General features: G+C 41.7%; 1 protein-coding gene across 1 annotated transcript in view; it reads right to left on the reverse strand.

Annotated features, from left to right (window-relative positions):
• Nucleotides 1–16780, reverse strand: part of Ola1 (Obg like ATPase 1) — a 134452-nt gene extending 117672 nt beyond the window's left edge. Inside the window, exons 1-2 of the mRNA XM_028885712.2 lie at nt 16624–16780; nt 15226–15326 (exon numbers count right to left, since the gene is read on the reverse strand). Of these exons, the coding sequence (XP_028741545.1) occupies nt 15226–15326 (101 nt within the window). The 5' untranslated portion in view covers nt 16624–16780. The remainder of the gene's footprint in view (nt 1–15225; nt 15327–16623) is intronic.
• Between the last annotated feature and the right edge of the window lie 10004 nt (nt 16781–26784).

Raw genomic sequence — 26784 nt, forward strand, 5'->3', positions numbered from 1 at the left:
TTCCCTATTTCAGTCTATTTGGAATTTGAAAAGAATATTCCCAAAGAACCTTTGTTATAGAAGACAAATGAAGTTTTATATAATGTCACAAAACATATTCTTCTCATAATGTATCCTCATAATGCCAATATCATTTCACCCATATCTAACATAATCTTCTCTAACATGACATACTAAAAGCTAACATAACTTCCCAAAGCACCCCAAACTGAGGAGTGGCTGCTATTTGCCAAGAAGTGGGAGGTCAGAGCTCACACTAACTTCTAAGTTACTACACAAGGATTACTGGTAAGCCTCAAACTACGAATTCTGAAAGTAAAAAATGTGAATTTTTTCACTATATGATTTAAACCAAGATAAAAAGTGCATTCATATGGAATAAACTAGTCACTGATTTTCCAATTATCTGATTCGTATCAAGTGATAAATACTTTAAAGATGAAGCCAAACCACAGTAACACCGGTCATGTTTGTAAAATGTGCCAAAAGCACAGCAAAATCTGAAACAAAATGAGACATTTGAGGACTTGCTGATTTGCTTGAACTACTGTCCAAACTCCCATCAACAAGAGAGACTGTAGAGACCTCACTACAATGACTTTCCCTTGATCCAGATCAAGGGCCCGAGGAATTTAAAATGAGAATTAGTGTTTTATAGTGTTTTTTGGCTTTAACCTGAAGAATTGAGAAAGTTAAGGATCAGATGGTAATTATGAGGCTAGAACTTACAAACTCTGGTTAGATGTGATTATGTAAAAATGTTTGCATATGCACTAAATATATTAACAAAGAATATTCAAAGAATATAATAATTGTGTTACTATAGTGGATTTAAAATGATTATTTTCCTTCCCCTCCCCCCAAATTTTAAGGTAAACCTGTGTCTTCAAATGAGGTCTAATTAGCTTATATTCTAATTAGCTTATATTCATCAGTGGAAAAAAAATCATACTTAACCACAGCACACCTGATTAAACTTTTAAACCAAGGAACCAGTCCTTTGGTACATAATTTTGAAAGCCCTAAAAAATGTGATAAACAGGGGCTCAGCGGTTAAGAGCACTGGTTGTTCTTTCAGAGGTCCTGAGTTCAATTCCCAGCAACCACATGGTGGCTCACAACCATCCCTAATGAGATCCTGTGCCCTCTTCTGGCCTGTAAGCATGCATGTAGACAGAACACTGTATACATAATAAATAAATCTTTAAAAAAAATGTGATAAACAAAAAGTAACAATCAAGGCTTACCTTAGTGCTACTAGTGAGAAGTGTGCTTTAACAAGACACTGAACTGCCCCTACCTATCAGTCTTTAAATACTGCACTGACATCAGTTGAGACTAAACATTTCAGAGTTAAGTAGAAATGATGCTAAAATGTGCATATAAATCACTGCTGGTTGGAATACAGAGGGTAAAGGTGGGCATTATCAGGCCTCTTACAAGATTCACCAGTACACAACTCCATGTTTTAAATATATTCAGAAATATGGTATAAAGGCAGGTTTTAGAAAAACGGGGCTAGATTCACGCTCAGCTAACAACCCACAAACTAATGGTGACTGCTGTAGGGTTTATAGTACAACCCATAACAACCCAGCTTGCAGAGAGCAGAGGAAGCCCTGGATGAATGTTTATTGGTGATACACACACACAGCCATGACAAATAAAGATCAAGGCCTTGGGCCTACAGGGATTTTGACAAAGCTGGTTCCTACAGAGGCCAGGCTCCACAGGATAGCAAAACTTTCCAGGGTGGGGGTAGGGGGGTTCAAGTATAACAGAGTGACCACTGTGTATGAGAAGCAGCCACTGCAGCTTCCTCTTCAAGCTCCCTCGCCCTATGCTGAGGCTCCATCAGAGCACACAACCCACCTGACCCAGCTTTTCCTGTCCATGTGTCTGTTGTTCCTTAGTGTTACTGTCCTCTCTCCATATCCTTGTCCCCCCTGGTCAGAGTTCCAGGACCCAAGTCCCATGAGACACAGTACTAGTAACAACGTCAAAACTCTAGGACTAAAAGGATTGGGAGGAAATCACTGACTTCATTATAGAACTGCCCCTTAGTTTCAATCTTATAAAAACGGATGTCATACACTTAATTTAAAATGGTGTGTATATATTTATAAAAGCATAATCCATTTACTTCCCCAAAGGGATGTACAGCCTGAGCCAGTGAGGTTTAGCAAGTCTCTACACACAAAGTTGCCACACAAACCTGGCAAGCTGAGTTTGATCTCTGGCACCTCTTGTAAAGGTGGGACAACTTCCACAAAATTGTCCTCTGACCTCCAAAGACACACCAAGGCATGCAAACACTCCCACACACATATCATACACACACCCGTATGATAATACACATTTTAACTTTTAAAAGACTATAAGACAACATAATTTAAAATGTTAATATATAAACACAAAGATCGGATACTTTTTAAGAGAATTTGCATTTACACCATGGTCTTTAAATGTCATGCCTACTAAAAATGATCAAGACTTCTCAGAGAAATAGGTGGTTTCAGATCTGGCACAAAAAAAATACGTGTAAGATGAGCTGCTGTAAAAAATCCTTTTGTACACTGTGAAGATTTGTCACTGTGATTGGTTTAATAAACAAGCCAACTGGCCAATAGCTGAACAGGATAAAGTTAGGCGGGAAAGCCAAACTGAGAATGCTGGGATGAGGAAGGGTGGAGACAAGAGAGTCACCAGCCAGAGAATGAGTCAGACACACAAAATAGGATAGAGGTAAAAGCCACGAGCTTCCAGGCAGCACATAGACTAATAGAAATAGGTTAAGTTATAAGGGCTAGTTAGTAACAAGGCTGAGCTATTAACCAAGCATTTGAAATTAACATTAAGCCTCTGAGTGATTATCTGAGAGAGGCTGTGGGACAGGAAAACTCTGACAACAAATGGCACCCAATGTCCAAGGCCACATATATCCACATAAAGCCTGAAGAAGCTTAAGGGATTCTAAACACACAAAAGATGGAGTCAAGCATGGCTTCTTGGTAACTCCTTTTCTCAGCAGGCTCTGTTTGACAGCGGCAAGCAGAAGCGCAGTTCCTCAAGAGGTGGCTTCCGACAACACCAGCACAGGGCGCAGCTCCTCTAAGAAGCCCTGCTAACACTTAAATGGGTTTGGTTCATGAGCAGCAGGTGGTCCTCTCCTGGTGGCAGCGTGGGCCCCAAACTCCCCAGAGCTAGGGCAGTAAACACGGCCCCGCAGACACCTCTGCCATGAAGCTAAGCTCTCATGAACCAACGAGGGGCAGAGCAGATGCCAAAGCCACAGCTTCATCCTAGCCATGCTGTTAGCAGTTTAGAGACTCGTGTGGTCGAAAAGGATAGAAACATACAGTAAAAACAGATTCAGCCAAAACAACCCCCCAAAAAAACCCTCTAAATAGTTTACAGTATGTTTAAATATACATGAGCTTGGGAGGGAAAAAGAAAGGGCATAGTCACAGATTTTAAAAATATAGTTTTAAAATAATAAAATAGCATCCTTAAAAGGGGAGCAAAGTAATATAAAAGAAAAAAAGCCACATAAAGCTGGAAAATACACAGAGAATCTGGATACTGTGTGTTGTTGTATTGTCTTTGAATTGTTTGAATGCTGACAAAAAAGCAATAGCTGCTAAGAGACATTTGAGTATAAATGCTGTTGGATTAAACCAACGTGTGTGTGTGTGTGTGTGTGTGTGTGTGTACATATATGTACGTGTGTGTACATACATATACATGTGTGTATACATATATGTACGTGTGTGTGTATATGTGTATCTATTAAAAATGTCTTGACTTCAAAATGGAAGCCAAAAGGTATGTTACTTTGGAAAGGAGGTTCTGCTTTTATTTCCATAGAAAATAAAAGGCTGTGGATTCATTCAAAGTTAAAGAAAATCAGATGATTGAGAAAGACCCCCTAAAATCCTGATAACAAACAAAAAAAAAAAAAAAAAAAGCTAAAGAAAAATCAAGACACCTGATGTATACTTTACCTGCTCAAACATAAAACAAAATATCATCTTTGGCTGACTTGTGTACAATACACAGTCTATACTTGTATTAATACAGATATGTATGTTACCTTTAAAAGTTTACGTACTTTCAGAGCAAAGAGACCAGACCAATGAAAACAGATGGCCCAGGTGATCTAGTATCTCAAAATCCCTCTGTCAGTCTCCTCAAGATTCTGCATCCAGAACAGCTTCAAGGCTGCTGGCTGAGATGATCCAGTTGCACAGAATTCTCCAGTCAGGACTTGACCATAATCCTAAATTTTTCTCAGGGTCCCCCAAAGATGGCTGTGCCCCTCAGATAGCAGGAAGCAGTCTAGAGAAAACAATGTCCATATTCCCAAAAGATGGATTATGGATGTTTGTCTTTGTTTAGGGTGGTTGGTTACAAATTATTATTGGTCATGGCTAAAAAACAAAACAAAAAACCAGCCAAATAAGTTTGATTCAATGATCTCTCTCTGAAAGAAAAAAGAGGGATACAATAAAGAAATGATGAGATAAAAAGGTAGATTGTTGAATCTACTTTACTCCAAAAAACAACTATTAATCCTAAATATTTTACATTGGCATAGATTTTTGGTTTATTGATAAAAATTTAAGGTTATTATTGTTATACTGTATATGTTTCTACTCTTGTTTAAGGTGTTTTTGTAAACTGATAAAAATCTAAGGTTATTTTTGTTAGAAGCTACTGTACCTACATTTCTACTCTTGTTTAAGGTATTGTACCTATACAGCTCACTTAACAATGTAATATAAATTTCTAGTCCTTGAAAGTTATTATTACAGTGCTGTGGGATGTTCTGTATGTTAAATGTGTTGTTCTGAATTGGTTAATAAATAAAACATGGACTGGCCAGTAGCCAGGCAGGAAGTATAGGCGGGACAAGGAGAGAGGAGAATTCTGGCAAGTGGAAGGCTGAGGCAGAGAGACGCTGCCAGACGCTGCCATGAGAAGATGTTAAGATACTGGTAAGCTACGAGCCACGTGGCAACTTATAGATTTATAGAAATGGGCTGATTTAAGATATAAGAACAGTTAGCAAGAAGCCTGCCACAGCCATACAGTTTATAAATAATATAAGAGTCTGTGTGTTTATTTTATAGGTGGGCTGCGGGACTGTCGGGGCTTGGCGGGAACTGGAGAAAACTCTAGCTACATTACAGACTATTTAGGATAATAAAGAAATGCAGGTTAAAAGTTAGTCACCTATTAGAATCAAACTTGAAGTAATGTTATGTATGCTATCAAGGTCAAACAGAGATCTATTTTAGATAGACAGGTGGTCTTCAAACACTTCAGAGATCTACAGAATATGGCACTTAAGATGTTTTAATAACATAAGGCTTTTTATGACAGTGAGACATGTCTGTTCCTGGCAGCATCAATCTACTTCAGAGAAGATGATGGGCATCAAAGAAACTCCGTATGGAGTTTGTTTCCTTTATGGCAAAAGCTAGCCATGTGGGCAAAGAAACTGTCCTTGCCTCAATTGCTGACAGTTACTGTCCAAACTAGACCAGCAGGACACAAAAAAGGGGACTGCTAAACTTTGCCAAGACAAGGTAGGACAGTCTTTCAAAATTCCCTGCTTCACAGAAAAGTCTGTCAGATATGCTAGGCCTGTAGGTCAGAGTTGGATGCCCCAACATTACAGAGGAACTTTGGGTGACTGTCCAGGCAGCAAAATGTCCCTGTCATTAGGTAACATTTCACCCTTCTGTGATCTTTGATGGAGTTGAAGACTAAATAGTTATAGTTTTTCCTTAGTTGTGATAAAAGGTAAATTATATACAAAACTTTGGACTCACAAAAATAAAATAGATAATGGAACATTTTTTCTGAGTTTTGCCAAATACAAATACATTGGATATTATGACTATGATTCTTACTTGATAACTGTTTTTGTTGTATATAATTTTACTATGTTAAAGTTAAAACCTACCTTTTTAATTAGACAAAAAGGGGGAAATGCTGTGGAAAATCCTTTTGTACACTGTGAAGATTTGTCACTGTGATTGGTTTAATAAACAAGCTGACTGGCCAATAGCAGAACAGGATAAAGTTAGGTGGGAAAGCCAAACTGAGAATGATGGGATGAAGGGCAGAGTCAGAGGTCAGAATGAGTTGAACACACAAAATAGGATAGAGGTAAAAGCCATGAGCCTCTGGGCAGCACACAGATTAATAGGAATGGGTTAAGTTGTAAAAGCTAGTTAGTAACAAGCCTGAGCTATTGGCCAAGCATTTGTAATTAATACTGAACCTCTGAGTGATTATTTGAGAGAGGCTGCAGGACAGGGAAACTCTGCCAACAATGAGTTGAGTATAATGATACATGCCTGCAATCCTAGAATGTTCAAGGCTGAGGCAGGAAGATCTTGAGTGTGAGGCCAGTCAGGGCTATACAGTAAGATCCTGTATCAAACAAGAAAACACAAATAACAAAGAAATAACCTGGAATCTCAAATTTTCTCACAGAACAGAAGGAAGCTATTAATAGTTCTGGGGTTTGTGCCTGCCATCCCCACTATTTCAGAAAGCTGAAGCAGGAGGATAGCTTTTAAGCCCAGGATTACAAAACCAACCTTGGTAATACAACTCGACCAAGGTTAAAAAAGAAGAAAATAAAAGAAGGGAGAAAAGCTATTTTAGAGCCAATTTGAAAAGACAAACTAACCAAAGGTCCATCAATCTAAGCATAAATCAAAATGGTAAAAAACACTGTAAAAAAATCTAATAATTTTAATACCCATACATAGTAAATAAACCTCAAAAATATATTCTCATTGTCCACATATTAAGGATGCTAAGAGTGGCTGAGATATAGCTCAGTACCAGAACACTTGCCTACCACGAGGAAATTCAGAGTTCAATCCTCAGCATCACACACACAAAAAAGCAGTTTATTCTTCAGGCCATATACCAAAACATACACCAGAAGAAATGCCCCTTAGTTCTTAGGGAGAAAAAAAAAAATGTAACATATTCAAAGTAAACTTAAAAGACAATTCTCCATTTTTCATAGTCCATCTCACCTTAGATAGGTTTCAAGTTTTAGAAAGGCCCAGTAATTCTACAGGCATGAAAAAGGAAATAAGGAAGGAGAAAACAGAGATGTCTGAAGATTATTGCTGTAGACTTCAGTAAAGTCTAAAGGACCTGTATCTTCCAATAGCTCTGTAGGTACCCCCCCCCAAAAAAAAAGCAAAATGAAATAAAGAATAAGAAGAAACTAGAACTAGAAAATAACTAGATTATTACTAGGGCTTCAATGGCAACTTAAGACATTTTTGATCTATTTAAATCTATTCAACTAATCCCTTGTGGAGGCAAAGAATTTTGTTTTGGCCCAAGACAGAAGACAGGCTTTTTGTGAAATGAAATTTTATACATACATACACATTTAAATCTCATGAGATTATTATTAAAACTTAAGACAAGCAGAAGACTCAAACTTATAGGAAATTCACACAAGAATGAGTTTGAAGGGCTGGAGAGTTGGCTCAGGAATTAAGAGCACCTATTGCTCTGGCAGAGGAATTGGGTTCAATTCCCAGTACCCACATATTGGCTCACAACCATTTTAACTCCAGTTCCAGGGGAATGTCCTCTTCTGTCCTCTGTGAGCATAATCAGCAGAAGGTACACTTGTGGTGCACACACATACACTCATACACATACACATACAATAAAAAATAAATAAAACTAAACAAAAGGATTAGTTTGCACAAAAGGACTCTTTCAGCAATGATGGGACTTGAAAAAACAGCCTAGTGGTGCATGCTTGTAATCTTAGAACTTAGGAGGCTGAGGCAAAATTGGTATTTACAAACTACCCTGAGCTACACAGTGAGTTTGAAGCCAGCTTAGGCTACAAAGAAGACAGTATCTCAAAATAAAAACATAATTAGAAAAAATGGCTAGACTTATTGTGTAGCCCACTACTTAAGACATAAACACTTCATTTTGGAAATTATGTATTTTAGTATATTAAAAAAATCTAACTGAACAGGTGTTTTCCCTAAAATCATAGTAAAATTCCAATAGGTAAAGGAAAAATATGAATATTAATGCAAATTCCCACAGCACACTGAATTAACATTTCTACCACACACCCAAGACACAGACAATGGCAGAATGTCCTTTCAAACTTTCATTTACGACTTTAGTTATACTTTTCACTTACTTCCGTAGTGTGCCTGCATGTGGAGGTGCACCTTAGCCGCCGCATACATGTGGAGATTAGAGAACAGTACATGTGGGACCCAGTATTCAACTCAGGTGGTCAGGCTCAGGGGCCTTCACCTACTGAGTTATTTCATCAGCTCTAAACTTTCCTGAATTTAGATACTTAACTGTCAAAAGCATCTATCCAGCAGAAAAATACAAAAGACAAATGAATGCCAATATATATGTATATACACAGGTCAGTGTAGCTACACATATTTCACAACTATTAGGTAAAGGGGCCTAAATTCAGTAACACACCCAGAAACAATGATCATACCTAGAGATCAGATATCAGTCTCTTAATGTCATTCTTGAATAAAAAGAAACAGGGCTCCCTGGACACAAGACCCAAACAAGAAAGAAAATGAGCCTAAAAATCATGTCTCCTTACATTTTTAGATATTTCTTTATTCTGAAAAACAAGTGAGGGGCTGGGTCAAAAGTTCACTTGGTAAAGTACTTGCCACCAAAGCCTGAGGACCTGAGTGTATGTCTCCTGAGCCCATGTAGAAATGGAGTGCTTCCCCGTCTGTAATGCCAGTGCAGGCGACGTGCTAACAGGTGGGTCCATGGAGCTAGCGGACCAGCCAGTCTAGCTGAGCTGAGCTCCAGGTTCAGTGAAAGACCTTGTCTCAAAAACTAAGGTGAAGGCTCTCCTTCCTGCCCTCCATCAGTCTCTCCAGTCTCATCCCCAGCCATGGAGCAGACAGCTTGCAGGGACCTATCCTCCCACACAAGAACCCTTCCCTGACGACTCCTCTGTATCTTGCAGCTAACCGAGCTTTCCTCCTCCCTGTGGACCTTCTCAGCCCATTCCTGTCCCTCTGTGTCAGCCACCTACATCTAGAAACCCTTTCTACCTGGGATCCCCAGTAGCCACGCACCTGACCTGAACTCAGATCAGTGTCTAGCTCATCATCAGAGAAGCTTCCTCCTGCAGTGGATGGGAAGAAATACAGAGACCCACAACTGGACAACGCGCAAACAGTGGCCTTCGAACTCAGTCTTGAGTTCGAATGGGATGTCTCCATCACATCCCTCCCCTCGGGGCTAAGGATCTATGCAGAAGACAAGAAAAAAATCTTTAAAGCCAAGGGAAAGGACGACATCAAGGAAACATTGCCTCCCAGACAGAACTGATGCACATGACCTCCCAGAGTCTGGGCAGCACGCACAGGGCCTGCACGGTCCAAGCCAGATGGGGTCCCAGTGCTAAGGGGAAGCAGACATGAGCCCCCATTCTTAACCCAGAAGCTATCTCCAAGTACCAACTGCTCAAAAAGTTTCCTCCAATGGAGTCTCACTGGGTATAAAAATCACACTTAAGAGAGGCTAACACAAAACAAACGCAATGGTACTTTTGGAGATTTTTGTCTCATAATGCTGTGGGCATTTTTTACCTTACTGGTCTCTTGCTTATATATAATGGTTTCTGATTTTGTGTTTTTATGGGGTGTGGGGGGGTGGGGGTTGTGGGTGTACTTTTTCTTTGGCTTTTTTATCTGTTTGTTTTGTTTTTTTTGGGGGGGGGTATTTGTTTTATTTGCCTGTTCTCTAAAGAGAGAGAAGGCATGGAGTTGGATGGGTGGGGAGGATCTGAGAAGAGATGAGGGAAAACTGGGATCAGAATATATTATATGGAAAATTTTATTTTCAATTAAAAAAAGTGGAAATCAACTAAGGCAGACACCCTTCCCTTTTATAATCCAAAGAATAAAATAAGCTCATTAATACTACACAAATGATTTAATAACTAACTCAATATACAAAAACAAGAAGCATTTCAAAAAATACACGAAGAAGGAATAGGGAAATTACCTTTGGAATGACATATTAACAGTTCCTACAGGCAAGACATAACAAGACCAAAGAATTAAAATGCATAAAAATAAGGCAAGCCAGGTGTGGTGGGTCATGAATTTAATCCCAGCATTCAGAACTTTGGAAGCAGAGGCAGGTGGCTCTCTGTGAGTTCAAGGTCAGCCTGATCTACATAGTAAGATTCTGTCTCAAAAAACAAACAAGTGAACAAAATAAAATAAATAAGACAACTATCACTGAATCCCTAGCACAATATATAAAGTATTTAAAATTACACATATATAAAGTGTATGTGTGTATATATATATATATAAAGATGTGTGAAAATCTGTCCACTCAGCAGGCATAGGAATTTTGCTTAACTGTGTCAGCTCTTTTAGAATGAAAATACTGTGATCATCAATATCTGCAGCCTACAAAATATTTTCCTCAGAGTTCCTTTACAAAATCAAGAATGGGGGATTTTCCTCAGCAGTTAAGAGCACAAAATGGCTCTGCTCTTGCAAAGGACCTGAGTTTGATCTCCAACACCCACTCACAATCACCTGTAACTCAAGTTCAAAGGGAATCTGATGCTTCTAGCCATATGCATACACACATAATTTTTTTAATCTAAAAAAGAAAAAAATCAAGAATGGAATCAGCTAGAAAGAGAAAGTTGTAGGCATACTAAAGAATAATTACCTGATATATCGACCAAGCAAGAGAATTACTTTCTTGGGGCAGCTAGCTCTGGGGTGCTCAAACAGAGGATATAACATGTCTCCCAGCAGCGAGTGTGTGCGTGTGCGTGTGCGTGTGCGTGTGCGTGTGTGTGTGTGTGTGTGTTGAGATATGGACTACATTTCCTAACCTTCATTCTTGTAATACACTCTGGCAAAGGCATGGTAGCGCGAGTATGGTACTGCAGTTGAAAGGGAAATGCTGCTAAATTACTGGGTCCTTTGACACTGTGGGTAACCAGCTGTCTGGAATTCACAGCAGCCTAGGCCATAGGAAAAGGCCACAATCCTAGGGACTGCTAAACTATGAATTCCCTAAGGCAATCATAAAGAAGGTCCACTATGACTAAAGCAACCTATCTCTGACTGCAAAACACTCTTTTCCATAACCAACTCTTTAAGCCAAGGTTATCTGGGCTGTTCAAACATCAACATCGTAACTCAACCTAATGCAATGCGAGAAGAGCTATCCCTGTTACAGTCTAGAACATCGAGTAGTTTCCCCCAAGGGCTTCTAAGCCTTACACTCACAATAATACAATGGTCTAAACAAGAGGTAATTTACAAAGCACCCTGAGGTAAGAAACAGTAAGAGAGAGCTAGAAACCAAATGTCCATACTCTTGGCATGATACTCTTTCTTCTTCATTAAAGCAGCAATAAAACATGTTTCTTTATCACTAAGCCTACATACAGCTATCAAAGGAGGGAAATTATCCCATTCACAAATAATTACTACCTTCCACAAATAATTATTGGGTGTTCACTATGTTACTAACACCAGTCTAGGCACTAGAAATATGTCAATAAACAGGAACAACACAATCTCTTCCTTTACAGTCTTGAAAGTCCAATCGAAGATGTCAAATAGCTAACTCAATTAGATAACATGTATCAAACACTCAGAACAGAGACTTGCACATAGTAAGTGTTTGCTAAATGCCAGACTAGCTTTCTGGGCAAAGGGATTTATTCCTGTAGCCCCAGCATTCAGTAAGCACAGGCACAAAGATCCCTGGGGACTCAAGGACAGCCTGGGCTACACAGTAAGTTCTAGATCAGCATGGGCTACAGAATGAGACCTTGTCACAAATGAAATGACATGGTGTGGTAGAATATGATATAAAATTCAGCTGGGCTCAGTGATGCATCCCAGCACTAGGGAGGCAGAGGCAGGAGGATCTCTGTGGGTTCGAGAATAGCCTGGGCTACAGAGTGAGTTCCAGGATAGTCAGAGCTGCATAGTGAGACCTTGTCATGAAAACAAACACAAACAAATCAGTTTAGCTATCAGTATAACCTCTTAACTTCTAGTAATTAGCTTTACAGATATATACTAAAAAAGCAAGCATTCTTAACTAACTCTCTAAATATCAAGAGATTCCTTAGATAGTTTCTGTACTGGATAGTTTCATGCCAACTTGACACAAGCTGGAGTCATCTGAGAGGAGGGAACCTCAACTGAGAAATTGCTTCTATAAGATCACTGTAGGCAAGCCTGTAGGGCATTTTCTTAATTAGTTCATTATGGGTGGGAACACCCTTGGGCAGACGGTCCTGGGTTCTATAAGAAAGCAGGCTGAGCAAGCCACGGAGAGCAAGCCAGTAGGCAGTACTCCTGCATGGATGGTCTCTGCATCAGCTCCTGCCTCGAGGTTCCCCCACTGGCCTGAGTCTCCGCCTTGGCTTCTGTCAATGGACAGTGATTCAGAATATGTAAACTCAATAAAAATGAACCCTTTCCTCCCCAAGTCGCTTTTGCTATTGGTCATGGTGTTTTTATCACTGTAGCAGTAACCTTGACCAAGACAGTTTCTACATGGATCATCCTTATTTCCACCAGCAGACCATCCTTAACTAAACTACCCTGGCAGGGTGTGATGGCTCAGGCCTTTAATTCCCAGGACTCAGGAGGTAGAAGCAGGTGGATCTCTGTGAGTTCGAGACCTGCCTGGCTCACAGATCAAGTTCCAGAACAGCCAAGACTACATAGAGAAACCCTGTCTTCAAAAAGAGAAAGAAAGAAAAGAAATAAGAATCATCCAGGTCAAGAATTCATGTAGCTGAGCTCCATGTGGACTCAATACTTGCTGTACCACTCAAGCTCTTATCCTCCTAAAGTCTAGCTGTTCACTCTTTCAGTGTCTTAAAACAGTCAAGATTTGTGTTTCACACAGTGAACCCTACCTGATATTGTTTAAAAGAAAGATCATTCTATAAAAAGAAATTTTATAACCAAGCACAATTGCCAAAATTAAATAAACTATCGCTTAAAAACAAATATATTTTCACATAAGCCCTGAGTCAAATCTTCAGGACCTCCCTATCAAAACTGAGTAAATAAATTCAAGCCAGCGAGATGGCTCAGCAGGTAAAGGTGGCTACCACCAAGCCTGATGACCTAAATTCAACCCCTGAACCCACATGGTGGAAGAACCAACTCCCACAAGTTGTCCTCTGATCTCTAATATTTGTGGCAACATCCACAAACAAAATAAATACAAATGAAATTCAAAATATTTTGAAGTAAAATTTTACTGTATGTAAAACATTTCAATAAAACTGAAGAGGACTATTTTGAAGCTGAAAGCATAAATACCACAATTACACTGAATAATAAAACCTTTTAGGTTTTCTCGTATATTAGTTATTATTATACTCTAGTTCCCCCCTAAAAAAAAAAACTTACATAAAAAACACTTAAGATCTTAAGATGGCCCTTTTCAATTAGTACCATTTGAATTCTAGATCCTCTGACTATAGTGATTCCAAAGAGATGAATGCTAATATCTAAAAATTTTCTTACTGGTGCAGAAAAACTCGCTGCAAACATTATAATCATATTTTGCTTTCAAATGTATTGACAGTGCCCTACAGTACCTGGCTTGATTGCTTGTTTTGCTGTATTTCCACTCTTTGTTTATTATTACTTTACAAGTAGACTCTAGCACAGCAGGAAACCCCTTCAAAATATACCCTAGAAGAGACTGAAATTGGGACACATTTGCTCATGTTTTACATTACAAGAATCTCAGAACTGGGTACTTGAGCATACCGTGTGCCACTCACTGAAGACTGGAACTGGAGCTCCAAGGAGCAGAGCACAAAGTTGTTCTCCATGTCACTAATTCTCTAGTGAGCCTCATAAATCCACGCTGTGCCTACTACCTAATCACTTGCTTGCTTGTTTGTTTGTTTTGTTTTGTTTCGAGACAAGGTCTCTCTGTGTAGCTCTGGCTGTCCTGGAACTCACTCTGTAGACCAGGCTGGCCTCCAACTCACAGATCCACCTGCCTCTGCCTCCTGAGCGCTGGAATTAAAGGTGTGCATCACTACCACCTTGTAATATGTGTGTGTGTGTGTGTGTGTGTGTGTGTGTGTGTGTGTGTGTGTTTCTTGTTGTTACAAGATCTCAATACGGCCCAGACTGGCCTCAATCTCACAGTAATGCTTTTGCATTAGCCTCTCAAGTGCCAGGATGAAGATGTGAACCATTATGCCTAGCTAAGATAGTTTAAATAATGAAAAGAGCAGACACTGAACATTAATGTTAAATGTGCAAAAAACTATATGATAAACCCCATACATACTGCTATCACTGCCTTACATGCAAATATATGGCATATATGCTTAATTTTGAAAACATGACAAAATTCAGTACTTTGTTCACATAATTCCCAAGTTTAAACACTTGTGTACACATGTGTATGGCATGCATTCATATGTTCAAATGTGTGTAGACACGGGTGCATGTGTGTATAAGGCAGCCTGATGCTGACAGAAGTGTCTTCCTTGAGGGCTTGCCACCTTACCTACTGAGGCAGGGTCTCTTGCTGAACCCCGAGCTTACCATTTTGGCTAGACTGGGCAGCCAGCTTGCTCTGTGGATTCCCTGTCTCTGCCTTTAAACATGCTGTCACAGAAACTCTTTACCCACCTTCCAACAGTATATTCGAAGTACTCGCCTCTCTCTCCAGTAAAAATTCACCCCCTAGACAACCGTCTTCTCTCAAGAGCTTTATAAAAAAGTTTTAAAACTATTTCCTAAATTGTTCTGTAAAAGGTTCCTGGTAACAGCCTAGGTTGGAGGTACAATTCCCAACAAATGCAATACTATGCTTCTCCCAACATTTCAAGCCACTGTATTGGGCTTGCCTCATTGATATTTTGATATTGATATTGCCTCCTTGCTTCTTCCTGAGGCTAGCAAAACAATATAAATAACTCGTTTCAATGTATGCAAAAAAACTAAAATTAAATAAATAAAACACATGTAAGTTAAAGCCTAGATTTGTAACAGTAATATTCTAGCCCACCCCCTTTTTTTTCAATTGCAATTCTTATTGCCTTGTGAGTTTCTATTTCTAAAACAGGACCCAAAAGTTTATAAAATAAAAGTATGAAAAGTCCCGATTTTTACTTACCCAACATTTGGCAATCCAACAATACCAATTTTCAGTGAAGTTCCAAATCTTCCAATGATTGGGGGTGGTTTAATTCCATCTCCTGCCTTTTTTGGCGGCATCTAAAATGTCAAAATAAACTTTTTAAAGTACCCCTGCAAAAAAAAACCACATTTCTGTATACAGAATATATAACTGGGTAACAGAAAATAAAACATACTGTATATATCAATCTTCAACTAAAATAAGAGCGAAATCCATTCGGTTTTTAACACAAAGGGGAGGGGTCTGTAAACATATCAGACTCTAATGTTTGTCAGAGTCACTTCTGAGTAGTCCCAGAAAGACTGTGACAGAAGGAATCAAAGACGAACATAAAACTTAGCTCTACTCTTCCATCCTGGCTGCTGACAACCACCTTCTTAACCTGTCATACGAAGGAAAGCATCGGAAGCAGGGGCAGAGACACAAGGCAAAGAAAACCCATTCTGGCAACACCAGCCATCCAGTCTCCTCTCCCCAATCATCCCTGCATTACCTGGGACCCGCTCTTTCACCTCTCTCCACAACTCAATGTTTACCACAACGCTCACTGCTAGGCCTGGAGGTCCTCCTAACCCAGACTTTTCCACCTTTGACACTGTAGGTATGGCTAATCAGTCCTTATAAACAGTCTTCAAAACCCACGCTCCACACACTGGATACTTCTCAGGGGCTCACCTCACCCCTTTTTAAAATCCAACCCAGAGCTTCAGGTATGCTAAAAAGCAGGGGCTCTATCTACCCCCATTCCAAATACTTTCAACCTTTTGATTGACAGGTCCAAACTTTCTGTCTTTGCTTGCTCGTTTTGGCTCCAAGATCCTCTGTGCAAAACTGGATCCCACTTTACACTGCAATAGGAACCGACGAGGAACAGCAATCTCGCGTCTCAGAAGCTGGAAACTAAAACTACCCCTGACCTCTGGCTTGTACCTCTTCGAGCCACGCAGGGGACCCCGCTCCTGAAGTGATATTCCAACCTGTAAGCCCAGATCGGGAGGCCAAAGAGCTCCCGTCTTAGGGTCTTGACACCTGTTCCGGGCCCATCTCCAGGCCTCCAATGAACAGCTGCATGGGGAGAGCCGGTCCAGTCCTGTGGCCTACAAGGGGTGGCCCGCGGCCCAGCTGAGCAGGACCCCCCGCACACCACCTTTCCCCTCCTGACCCGGCACTGGCGTCCTGCCCTGAGACAAGGCTCTGCCCAGACTGCGGCGAGGGCCGATCTCGTGGCCGCGCGGCCTACTCCGAGGGCGCCCCATTCATCCACACGCCCCACGCCGTCCGCTGCCCTCAGTCCATCCCGGCGGCCCGGCTCCGGCCTGGCGTCAGCCTCCAAGCCACTGGCCTAGGGGCCCGTGGGCTCCCTCGGGAACTCACCGTGCAACGGGCTGACGATCGCACCGGGTCGCGGGCAGCAAACACCCGTGTAGCCGGCAGCCGGAGGTGGGGAGGAAGGCGGAGAGAGCGCAGGCCCGGCCCTCCGCCGAGCCGCACGCACGACGGCAGAGGCGACGGAACAGGCGGGCCGGGGCGGCACCTGTGCGCAGGCCACGCCCCGCACACGAGCCACGCCCATTGGTCCGGATGCCGGGTTCCCGGTGGGCGGGGCTTGCGAGGGGGCGGGCACTTAGCTGTTGCGCCAGGCTTCCGCGTCTCAACACGTGGGCTTCAGCCAAGCCTCCGCGTTTCCTTCCGTTTGGCTGCTCCGGGTCCTTCACCCGCTCCACCTCCGATTCCCCTTGGCCCTGAACGACTGCGCCGAGATCCACCTTCCGCCACCTGCACGGCGCAGCCCTCCTCTCTTTTCCAGTAACTTCTTTCGGACGGGCTGACGAGGAGAGGCCATTAAACTTACTTCCAGGGAAAATGGACCAAGTAAAACTTAGGATCCAAGGCGCCCCTAGCAACCACACAAGTACAGAAAACGTTTAAAGAATCTTCATATCCTTTCCCACTGCCACAGGCACATCCCTTTTCTCAGGGTAGTTAAGAACAGAGGCCTTTGGAGTTTGGAGAACATGATTTCCTTCTGGTTATAAAATGAGACTATTGCGATCCATCCGACGAGGTTATTGTGAGGATAAAATAATATGCATAAAGCCGCCACACCTGATGAGTACACTATGAACTCCACTGGAAAAAGTATTTTTTTATTAGCTTTTCTTCAGTGACCTTCAAGTATTTGTTGCAGTGAATGTCCAAAAATTATAATAATGTTTTCAAGCACACCAGCTCCAAATAAAGGAAAAGATGTGAATTGGTTGATATCCCCAATTTGCAGATGACAGGCTAGTATCAGAAAGTGACAGAAGACACATTTCAAACCCTGATCTCACCGCAAAATCTGGGGATTTTTTTTTAAAGTACGTTTATTATGTATAATATGTGTGCGTGTGTGGATTGACTCATGCATACCACGGTTGAGGTGAATTCAAAGGACAACTTGGAGTTGGTTCGCTCTTCCACTTTGTGGGTTCTGGAGATATTCAGATTATGAGGAGTGGCAGCCAGCAGCTTTCCACATTGAGCCATCTCACAGGTCTGAAACAGTTCTCTTTCTGTCCGAGTCCTTTTGATCAGTGACTTAGAAGCAGCAACTGAGCCACTGTTTATAATAAAACTGCACTAAGGTTTTTCTGTCACCCGATGAGAGTGGTCTGAGGAAAGTATTAGAGCTTCTGTGAAAAATGTCAGACATTTATTACTGTTATTTTTTTATTATTGTTTAAAGATCGTTAACTGTGGCCATGTTCTCACTTTATACAGTTAATAATACACTATCCACTCAATTCTAGTATCCTTGTCATCAAACCATGTATTTGTAAAAAATAGATGTCAGGGGAAACTAGTACACATTTTGTAGCCACCATCAATGTAACTCATATGAATAACACAAAGTAATTCCTCAGTAATACTTGATTGCTCTTTAGTAATGAAAATCTATAGCTGGGTTCTGAGTGCTGCTTATGAAACAGAAACCACACACACACACACACACACACACACACACACACACACACACACACACTCAAGAATCCCAAACAGCCCCTCACTCTCAGCAGCCAGCTACTCCAGCACTAACTGAAAATTTCTCCCAGGGTGGAGTAGTAGGATCAACTTCAACTCATCACTGTCTTTCAGTCAAGTCGAGCGACTTCTCCCATCTCAAATCCGCCCGTCCCCTTACATGCCTGTCAAGTCCTTGAGTCAATTGCCCTTCTCTTTGTAGATGCGTCTTTCCTCCCAGCCCTTGGACTGACTGAAGTCCCTCGACAAAGCAGTTCATCCGAATAGACCCACGGCGGTTCTGGCCATTTCTCCAGGGACCAGTTGCTGCTAGTCACACTTGTCTAATACACAGTGGTCCTCAGCCTGAGGGTCTTGACCTTCTGAGGGTCAAATGACCCTTTCACAGGGCTCACATATCAGATATTCTACATATCAGATATTTACAATTTGTAACAGCAGCAAAATTACAGTTATGAAGTAGCAATGAAATGATTTTATGGTTAGGGGGTCACCACAACATGAGGAATGGTATTAAACGGTCACAGAATTAGAAAGGCTGAGAACCACTGTAGTAACTGGACTCCATTTCCAACTTACAGTGAAGAGTCAAGAGGTCAACTTTTTTTTTTTTGGTTTTTCGAGACAGGGTTTCTCTGTGTAGCTTTGCGCCTTTTCCTGGAACTCACTTGGTAGCCCAGACTGGCCTCAAACTCACAGAAATCTGCCTGGCTCTGCCTCCCGAGTGCTGGGATTAAAGGCATGCGCCACCACTGCCCGGCTAAGAGGTCAACTTTTATTCATAGGAAATATCTAATTTGCCTAACTTTAATAATTTTCCTAAGGACCCAACATGAAAGGATGAACAGTGCTGGCTGGTCAGTGGAAGAGTCAGGGGCCATCATTACCAGAGTTAGAATGGGCTTTATTAGAGAGACAAGGGGATAGCGGGAGAAGTCAGGCCTGGGGGGAGGGGAAGCAGGGCAGAGCAGACAGCAGAGAGGAAACAGAAAAGGGAGGGTGGGGGTCCGTGTCTGATTTTTTAAAGTGGTACATAGTCGCCCGCTGATGATGTAAGGCTCCAGACAAGTCCCCAAGCTGCGCATGTACAGAACCCTAACACAACTGAATCAGTCAGGTAGATAGGAGTCATACAAATCATACTCAGAACAACCCTGTGTGTGACTTCCCTATCATAAAGCAGGTAGTTCTGAGAGAATACTGTTACAGGAGACAAATACAAAGCACACCATAGCAACACCTACTGACTAGTCCTGACGCAATCCTTCATAAGACGTAAGTGAAAACAAAACAACATTATTCTCTGCGACTTTCATCTCATTTTCCTCTACACTAAGGTTTCGCCATATCCAGTATCTAGATGTATAATTGAAAATTTTAGAATATCTATTTACATTTTGATGTCTGTATACATTTGTGCTCTTGAACACCCTTCAACTCCATCCCAGGCAGTAATCTTTGGAGTTGTGAAGAGCAAGCTGAATAGAGTCCTTTGCCCTTGAGGAATGTATGATCTAGTAGGGAGACAAGTCCATATGCAATAAATATATGTAATAACAGCCTGGAAATCTCTCCAGATGGGGGATGAAGGGATACCTCAACAGTTGAGAGCACTTGATATTCTTGCAAAAGACCCAAGTTCAGTTCCCAGCACTCACAGGACACAAAAGTCCAATTCCAGGGGATCCAGCACCCTCTTCTGGCCTCCTCAGTGATCAGGCACACACAGTGCACTTACATACATGCAAGCAAAACACTCCTACACATAAAGTAAAAAGTATTTTAAGAAAATCTACAGATGGGCTGGGCATGGTGGCACATGCCTTTAATCCCAGCACTCAGGATGCAGAAGCAGGAGGATTTCTATGAGTTTAAGACTAGCCTAATCTACCTGTCCAGCTCTAGGCCAGCCAAGGCTACATAGCAGAGCCTGTCTCAAACAAACAAACAAACAGACAGACAGACAGACAGACAGACAAAAATTGACAGGATAGTTATGTAATTTAGCTACAGTTAATTAATGCTAACTTTAAGATAAGCCACTTTGGTTTTCCCTGACTCAGGACATCTGATCCTATACTCCATCTGTGACTGGTCATCACCCCCTTTCCCTATTCCATCACCATAGCACAACACTCAGCCTGTTAAGTACCAGCAAAGAAGCCAACTTTTCATTTTCATTCTTCCACTTAACAGACCATGATCTTTGAAAGTTGTCCATAGCTTAACTGGTGAAAGAAGACATTTAATCACTGTTTCTATTCCACTCAACGGCATATAGGTATTTGAAATCTAATCAATGTCCCAGTTTGACCAATTGCTCATAGTATATGAAATAATACAGGTTAGAAACTAGTAGGTTTTTGTATGTTATTACCATTGTGATTCACAGGTAAAAACTTAGGAATTCTGAGAAGAAGAGTCCATATGCTATTTTCCTGAAGCAATATCACAATGCACCTGCTAATCTATGGATGTAATTATACAATCAGTGTTTTGGGCAAGCCAATGATTTTAGCTCTGAGTAGCAAAATTTCTAGTTCAGTGAAAATCTATCCTGTTTAACGAAGTTCAAATAAATAAACAGCAAAGTTCAAAAACAGAATTTAAGGTCTGATAGATTCAATAATGACACTATTTTCAATTACTACGGGTCCCCCATATTGTGGCTTTATGTTGCTGGGCCTTCCTCTGGTCTCATCCTCTGGCTAACAACAAAAAGACTATTGCAGTTCTAGGCAACACCAAAATTCGGGGAGTAAGAGAGAGAAAGACTTCTCTTCTAGTGGACCTCTTAGGAAAAAAAAGGAAATGTGCCTCAGAAGCCTCTAGCAGACACCTTCCATTTCACTGGGCAAAACTGGGTGGCTCCTACGTGACTCACAGGTGAGAGAGATTTGGAGTGTGGATGTGCTGGGCCTTGTGATAAGTTAGTCACATCCCAGGCCGGAGAGAATAAAACATCATAAGACTGCATTGCGTTCTTCAGCATGACAGGACTTAAAGCTTGGGAATTACTTATTTCTGGAATTTTCCCTTTAATATTCTAACACTGCAATTGGGCTTGGCTAAATAAAACCACAGAAAGTAAAACCACAGCTAAGGGGATGGGACTATTGTACTGCAATCAAGATGTCCCAGTTGGGGGTGTAAAGGCTCAGTGGGGAAGAGCTCTGGCTGATCTTCCAGAGGGACCAGGTTCAATTCCCAGCACCCATCTGGCAACTCAAAATTGGAATTCCTGTCCCAGAGGATCTAATGCCTTCTTCTCACCCCTAAGGGCACCAGGCAGCCACATAGTGCACTGACATCCATACAAAGCACCCATCACAGGGTCATCTCAGAGTCACCTAAGACGGTGATTGATTACTGTGAGGACACCTACACAGCCCAGGCCCCTTCATTCATCCCAGGCCTTCCTGTTTGTAGCACGTGAAGCTTCTGGCCATAATATCTTGTACCAGGGGCAGCAACCCCAATCTGAACAAATCAAGATTCTCTTTTGTTCCGAGAAGTTGGAGTTAAGCCATAGTAAGGAACACTACTGGCGGCTGAAAAGAGAACATAAAACCAAGGCTAAGGACTACGTTAGGCACTTTTTATTTTATCTTATTTTTGAGAGAGGGCTATTCTAAAGAAAGAAAAATAAGGCAGAAATGAGGCAAGTAATCCTAAGATGGTCCTGGAGAAATTGAGAGAGGAAAGAGCAATCACAAGTTCTAAGTGTTCAATTCCAAATGGCTAATCCATCTAATGGCCTGTTTACTTTTTAACCTTAGACTCGCCGATAACCTTGTTTTCTACCAAGAACTTCCATTTTCTGTTTAAATTGGTTTACAGTGGCTTTCTAATAGCCAAGCAATATTTTCAGTGGCCAAGGCAGAAAAGAACTTATACCCTGCTGAGAACTATTATAATGTGTGTTGGAGGGACATTGTTCCTCTGTTCCTTTCCTCTGTAGCTTTAAATGACACAGCAGTTCCCCCAGAGCATGCTCTATGTATCTGTGATTCTCCAAGAAGCTCTGCTGAAAGGGGGATGCAGGATCAGATGAGTTCAGGAAGCACTGCATGATCGTTTTGGGAGACCGGTGTATATGTTAGATGACGGTGGGGTTTTTGTTGTTGTTGTTGTTTTCGGGGATTGATATAAAAACACCTCCTTTTTTTCATTTATTTATGTGTTTGCCTGTTTTGCCTGTATGTATGTCTATATACCACATGCATGCCTGGTGCCCACTGAGGCCAGAAGAGAGTGTCAGATCCCCTGGGACTGGAGTATTATGGATGGTTGTGGCTGCCGTGTGGGTGCTGGGAATCAAAACTCCCTGCTCACTGGAAGAGCAGTCGGTGAGTGCGCTCAACTGCTGAGCCATCTGCCTGGCCCCATGAAGACACCCATTACAGATCAAGAGCTGGCAAGCTGACTCAGCAGGTAAAGACTGCCACCCCTGACCCCCTGAGCTTGAACCTCAGGGTCCACAGGGTAGAAGAAGAGGACAAGCTCCCATATGTAGATGTAACCAACTATCTTATTAAATAAGGAACACAGAACCAATGTAAAAGAGAAAGCCAAGAGGTCAGAGCTCAGAGCTAAAACCTTACCCTTCCTCCTGCAGTGGGCCTGCCTCTCTGAAAGAGACCTACTTCCTGTGTGTTTGTCTTGATATAGTCTTTCTGTTCTGCCTTCTCATTGGTTGTAAACCCAAACACATGACTGCCTCGTCACTGCCTGTATGTACAGCCCTCCAGGTCTTAAAGGCGTATGTCTCCAATGCTGGCTGTATTCCTGAACACACAGAGACTTACCTAGCTCTGCCTACTAAGTGCTGGGATTATAAGTGTACACCACCACCGCCACGCTCTTGTTATGGCTCTAATAGCTCTGACCCCTGGGCAACTTTATTTATTAACATACAATCAAAAATCACATTTCAGTACAAACAAAATACCACCATACCCGTAAGTTGTCCCGTGACCTTCACACACAGGTGCACACACATACACATATGTGGACACACAAAAATAATAAACATCAAGGTGTGGTGGCACATGGCTTTGATCCCAGCACTCAGAAAGAAGAGGTAGAGGGGTCCCTGCGGATTCATTGTCAGCTTGATCTAGTCAGCCATTTCCTGACCAGGCATGAATTCAGTGAGACCCTGCATGGAGGGAGGGAGGGAGGGAGGAAGGGAGGGAGGAGGAAGAAACTATCAAGAAACAACATTCGGAGAACTTAAAGTCGGAAGAGCCATCCTGAAAATGCTGATGGTCCCCGTCTATAACATCTTGGAAAGGCACAAAGTAAGCAGGGTGGAGACAGACATCTGCGCCTGCCCAGGGCTGATGGAGAGAGGGAGGGGTGACTGAGCACAGAGGGCTTTAGAGCAACGACCTGACTTTGCATAACCCTAGAATGTTGAGTAACTCCGTACGTCTGTCCTAAGCCAAGGAGTCTCAGACCCAAGGTGAAGTCTAGGGTCTGTGGACTTTGGAGGGGAGGTGTCAGTCAGGCTGTTAGCAAGTCTCCACCAGGGAGACTGGCGATGGGATTCCACTCATTGTGGGGAGAGGGTGTGTGTGAGAAACCTCCATACTGTCCTCTCCATTTTGCTGTGAGCCTAAGACCACTCTTTAAAAATAAAATGAAATAAAAACACCTATTGAAAAAGAACTGTGTGTGTATGGGTGTTCTTACAGGATCAAAAGATTAATTCAAATATTTAATGTACAGACATCGACTTCAAAGGAAATGTTTGGCTAGGATTTCTTTTCTTTAATCATGACCATTTCAGTTTGGTCAATGTGATTATTAACTGTTGGAAGACATATCATTGGCTTCAGCATTCAAAGGCAGACAAGAGCTTGTTACATGAAGACTTTAGCATTGGTGACTTGACCAGGATTATCTAAATTGAGGCAGTGATTAAAACGTTTTGTCAGGGAACAGTTTCTGCAGGGAATCTTGGGTGAATTGCTGTGAAATCACTGGTAAGACATTAAGTGATGCATGTAACAGGAAGATGAGATCGCTGAACTATTTCTTCTCATTTCTTCTTTTAACCTCAATTCTTAACACAAACATGAGCAAAGCTGTTTTCTAATGATGTTTCTAAAGTAAGACAGAGAGCATTGCCTTACAAAGTACCAAAAGACTATGCTAAAATAAATGAACTATTGATCAAGTTAATGATTTAACCATACAAAAATAATTTTCAGAGGCACTTTTTAGAACATAAGACTGACTATTTTTAGGAATATATATGCTATGGACAAAAGGCAAATTTTAAACATTTTATTAGTCTCATATTTAAAAATGTTGGTATAATTTTGAAACTTCTTTGAATATTATAGAATAAATTATGTTAACATGTTTAAATAAAAGCTATAGATAGAAAAACAAAGAAGGGGCTAGAGAGCTGGTTCAGCTAGAAAAGGTGCTTGCCACCAATCTGACCACCTGAGTTCAATCCCCAGAATCTACACAGTAGAAGGAAAGACCCAACCCACCAAGTTATCCTTTGATTTCCCCATGTGTGTGGAGGTGTGCATGTACACACACACACACACACACACAGAGAGAGAGAGAGAGAGAGAGAGAGAGAGAGAGAGAGAGAGAGAGAGAGAGAGAGATATTAAATATACAAAAAAAAAATAGCTGGGTATGGTGGCATGTGTCTTTAATGCCAACACTCAGGAGACAAAAGCAGGTGGATCTTTGTGAGTTCCGGGTCAGCCAAAGTTATATGTTAAGAACCATATCAAAGAAGCAAAAACTTTGTAAGACTTTATTTCCAGTAAAAAAAAAAAATTAAACACAGTGACAACCTAGTGTCAACTAATAGTCACACAGCAATTATGTAATTTTTAAGATTGCTGATTCCATCCCAGAGGTGGTGCACACTTTTAATCCCAGAGCTTGGGAGGCAGATGCAGGCGGATCTCTGTGAGTTTGAGGCCAGCCTGCTCTACATAGTGAGTCCCAAGGACAGCCTGAGCTATATAATAGAGATCATGTCTTAAAAACACAAAACAATGACTGAGAATTCTATGTCTGGGGTAAGAAATGTCTCAAATGATTCTGGACATCATGTACCTGAAAGTAAGGAAGATACCACTAAAGACTCCTAGGTCATGTACTCATGACCTGCCCTGTTGCTGTGATAAAGCACTCTAAAACAATTTAAGGGGGAAAGGATTTACATTGAGGATGCAGTCCATTATGGAGAAGTGGGAGGCAGAGCTTAAGGCACGAGGTCACATTTCAGTAAGTGCAGTCGGTAAGCAGGGGAAATGAACCCTAGCACACAGCTTGATTTCTCCTTTTAATTAAATCTAGGGTCCCAGCCCATGGAATGGAGCCACCCACAGCTAAGGTGGGTCTTCTCATCTCAACTTATTCTGGCTAATCCCTCACAGGCTTTCCCTGAAGCTTGTCTTCTTGGTGATTCTAGATCCCGTCAAGTTGACAAGAGTAGCCATAACAGGTCATATCAGATGATACACAAGCCTGTTTCCATTCAGACTTCCACCAAGAAAATACAGAGAACCAGAATTAACATCCAAAAGAAAACTGAGTCAACTGAGTGTGTGGTTTGAATGAGAACGTCCCCAAAGGCTCAGAGATTTGCTTATTTGGTCCCCAGGGGTGGTACTGTTTGGATAAGTGTAGGTATAGTTTTGCTGGAGGAAGTATGTCACTAGGGGAGGGCTTAGAGGTTTAAAAGCCATACACCACTTTGAATTTTCTCCCCATTCTTCCTGCTTGTGGTTCAAGATGTGAGCTGTTAGCCTGATGCTGCCGCTGCCATGACCTCTAACCCGCAGATGTTTCCTTCTATAAGTTGCCTTGGCCACGGCAATAGAAAAGTAACTGATACAGTATGTTAAGTCACAGGACAAAAAAAACGGGTCACGTAAAAGAAGTTTCACAAGAAGCCAGCACTTAGTATTAGAAAGAGTCTTGTTTACGTGGGCTCACATAACAAGAGTGCCACAGGGTAGGTGGCCTGTGGGATGTTCTGTAAGTCCTGTGGGAGCCTATTCTCAGGTTCCTCATGGCTTTACCCAGCAGGTCCGCATAGAGGATGATTAGGACCACGGGCCTGAGTGCAGGTGTCTGAGATGGTCTGCACTTGGCTGCGCTGGAGGATGGTCTGTATGTCAAGTTGCTCTGATTGGCCGTGGCTAGGCACGAAGTATAGACGGGACTAACAGAGAGGAGAAATAAAAGAACAGGAAGGCAGAAGGAGACACAGCCAGCCACCACCAGGACAAGCAGAATGTGAAAATACTGGTAAGCCAAGAGCCACATGGCAAGGTATAGATTTGTAGAAATGGATTAATTTAAGATATAAGAACAGTTAGCGAGAAGCCTGCCACGGCCATACAGTTTGTAAGCAAAATAAGTCTCTGTGTTTACTTGGTTGGGTCTGTGTGGCTGTGGGACTGGCGGGTGACAGAGATTTGTCCTGACTGTGGGCAAGGCAGGAAAACTCTAGCTACAGTAGGT

The sequence above is a fragment of the Peromyscus leucopus genome, chromosome 4, assembly GCF_004664715.2.
Source record: "Peromyscus leucopus breed LL Stock chromosome 4, UCI_PerLeu_2.1, whole genome shotgun sequence".
Taxonomy (NCBI): Eukaryota; Metazoa; Chordata; class Mammalia; order Rodentia; family Cricetidae; genus Peromyscus; species Peromyscus leucopus.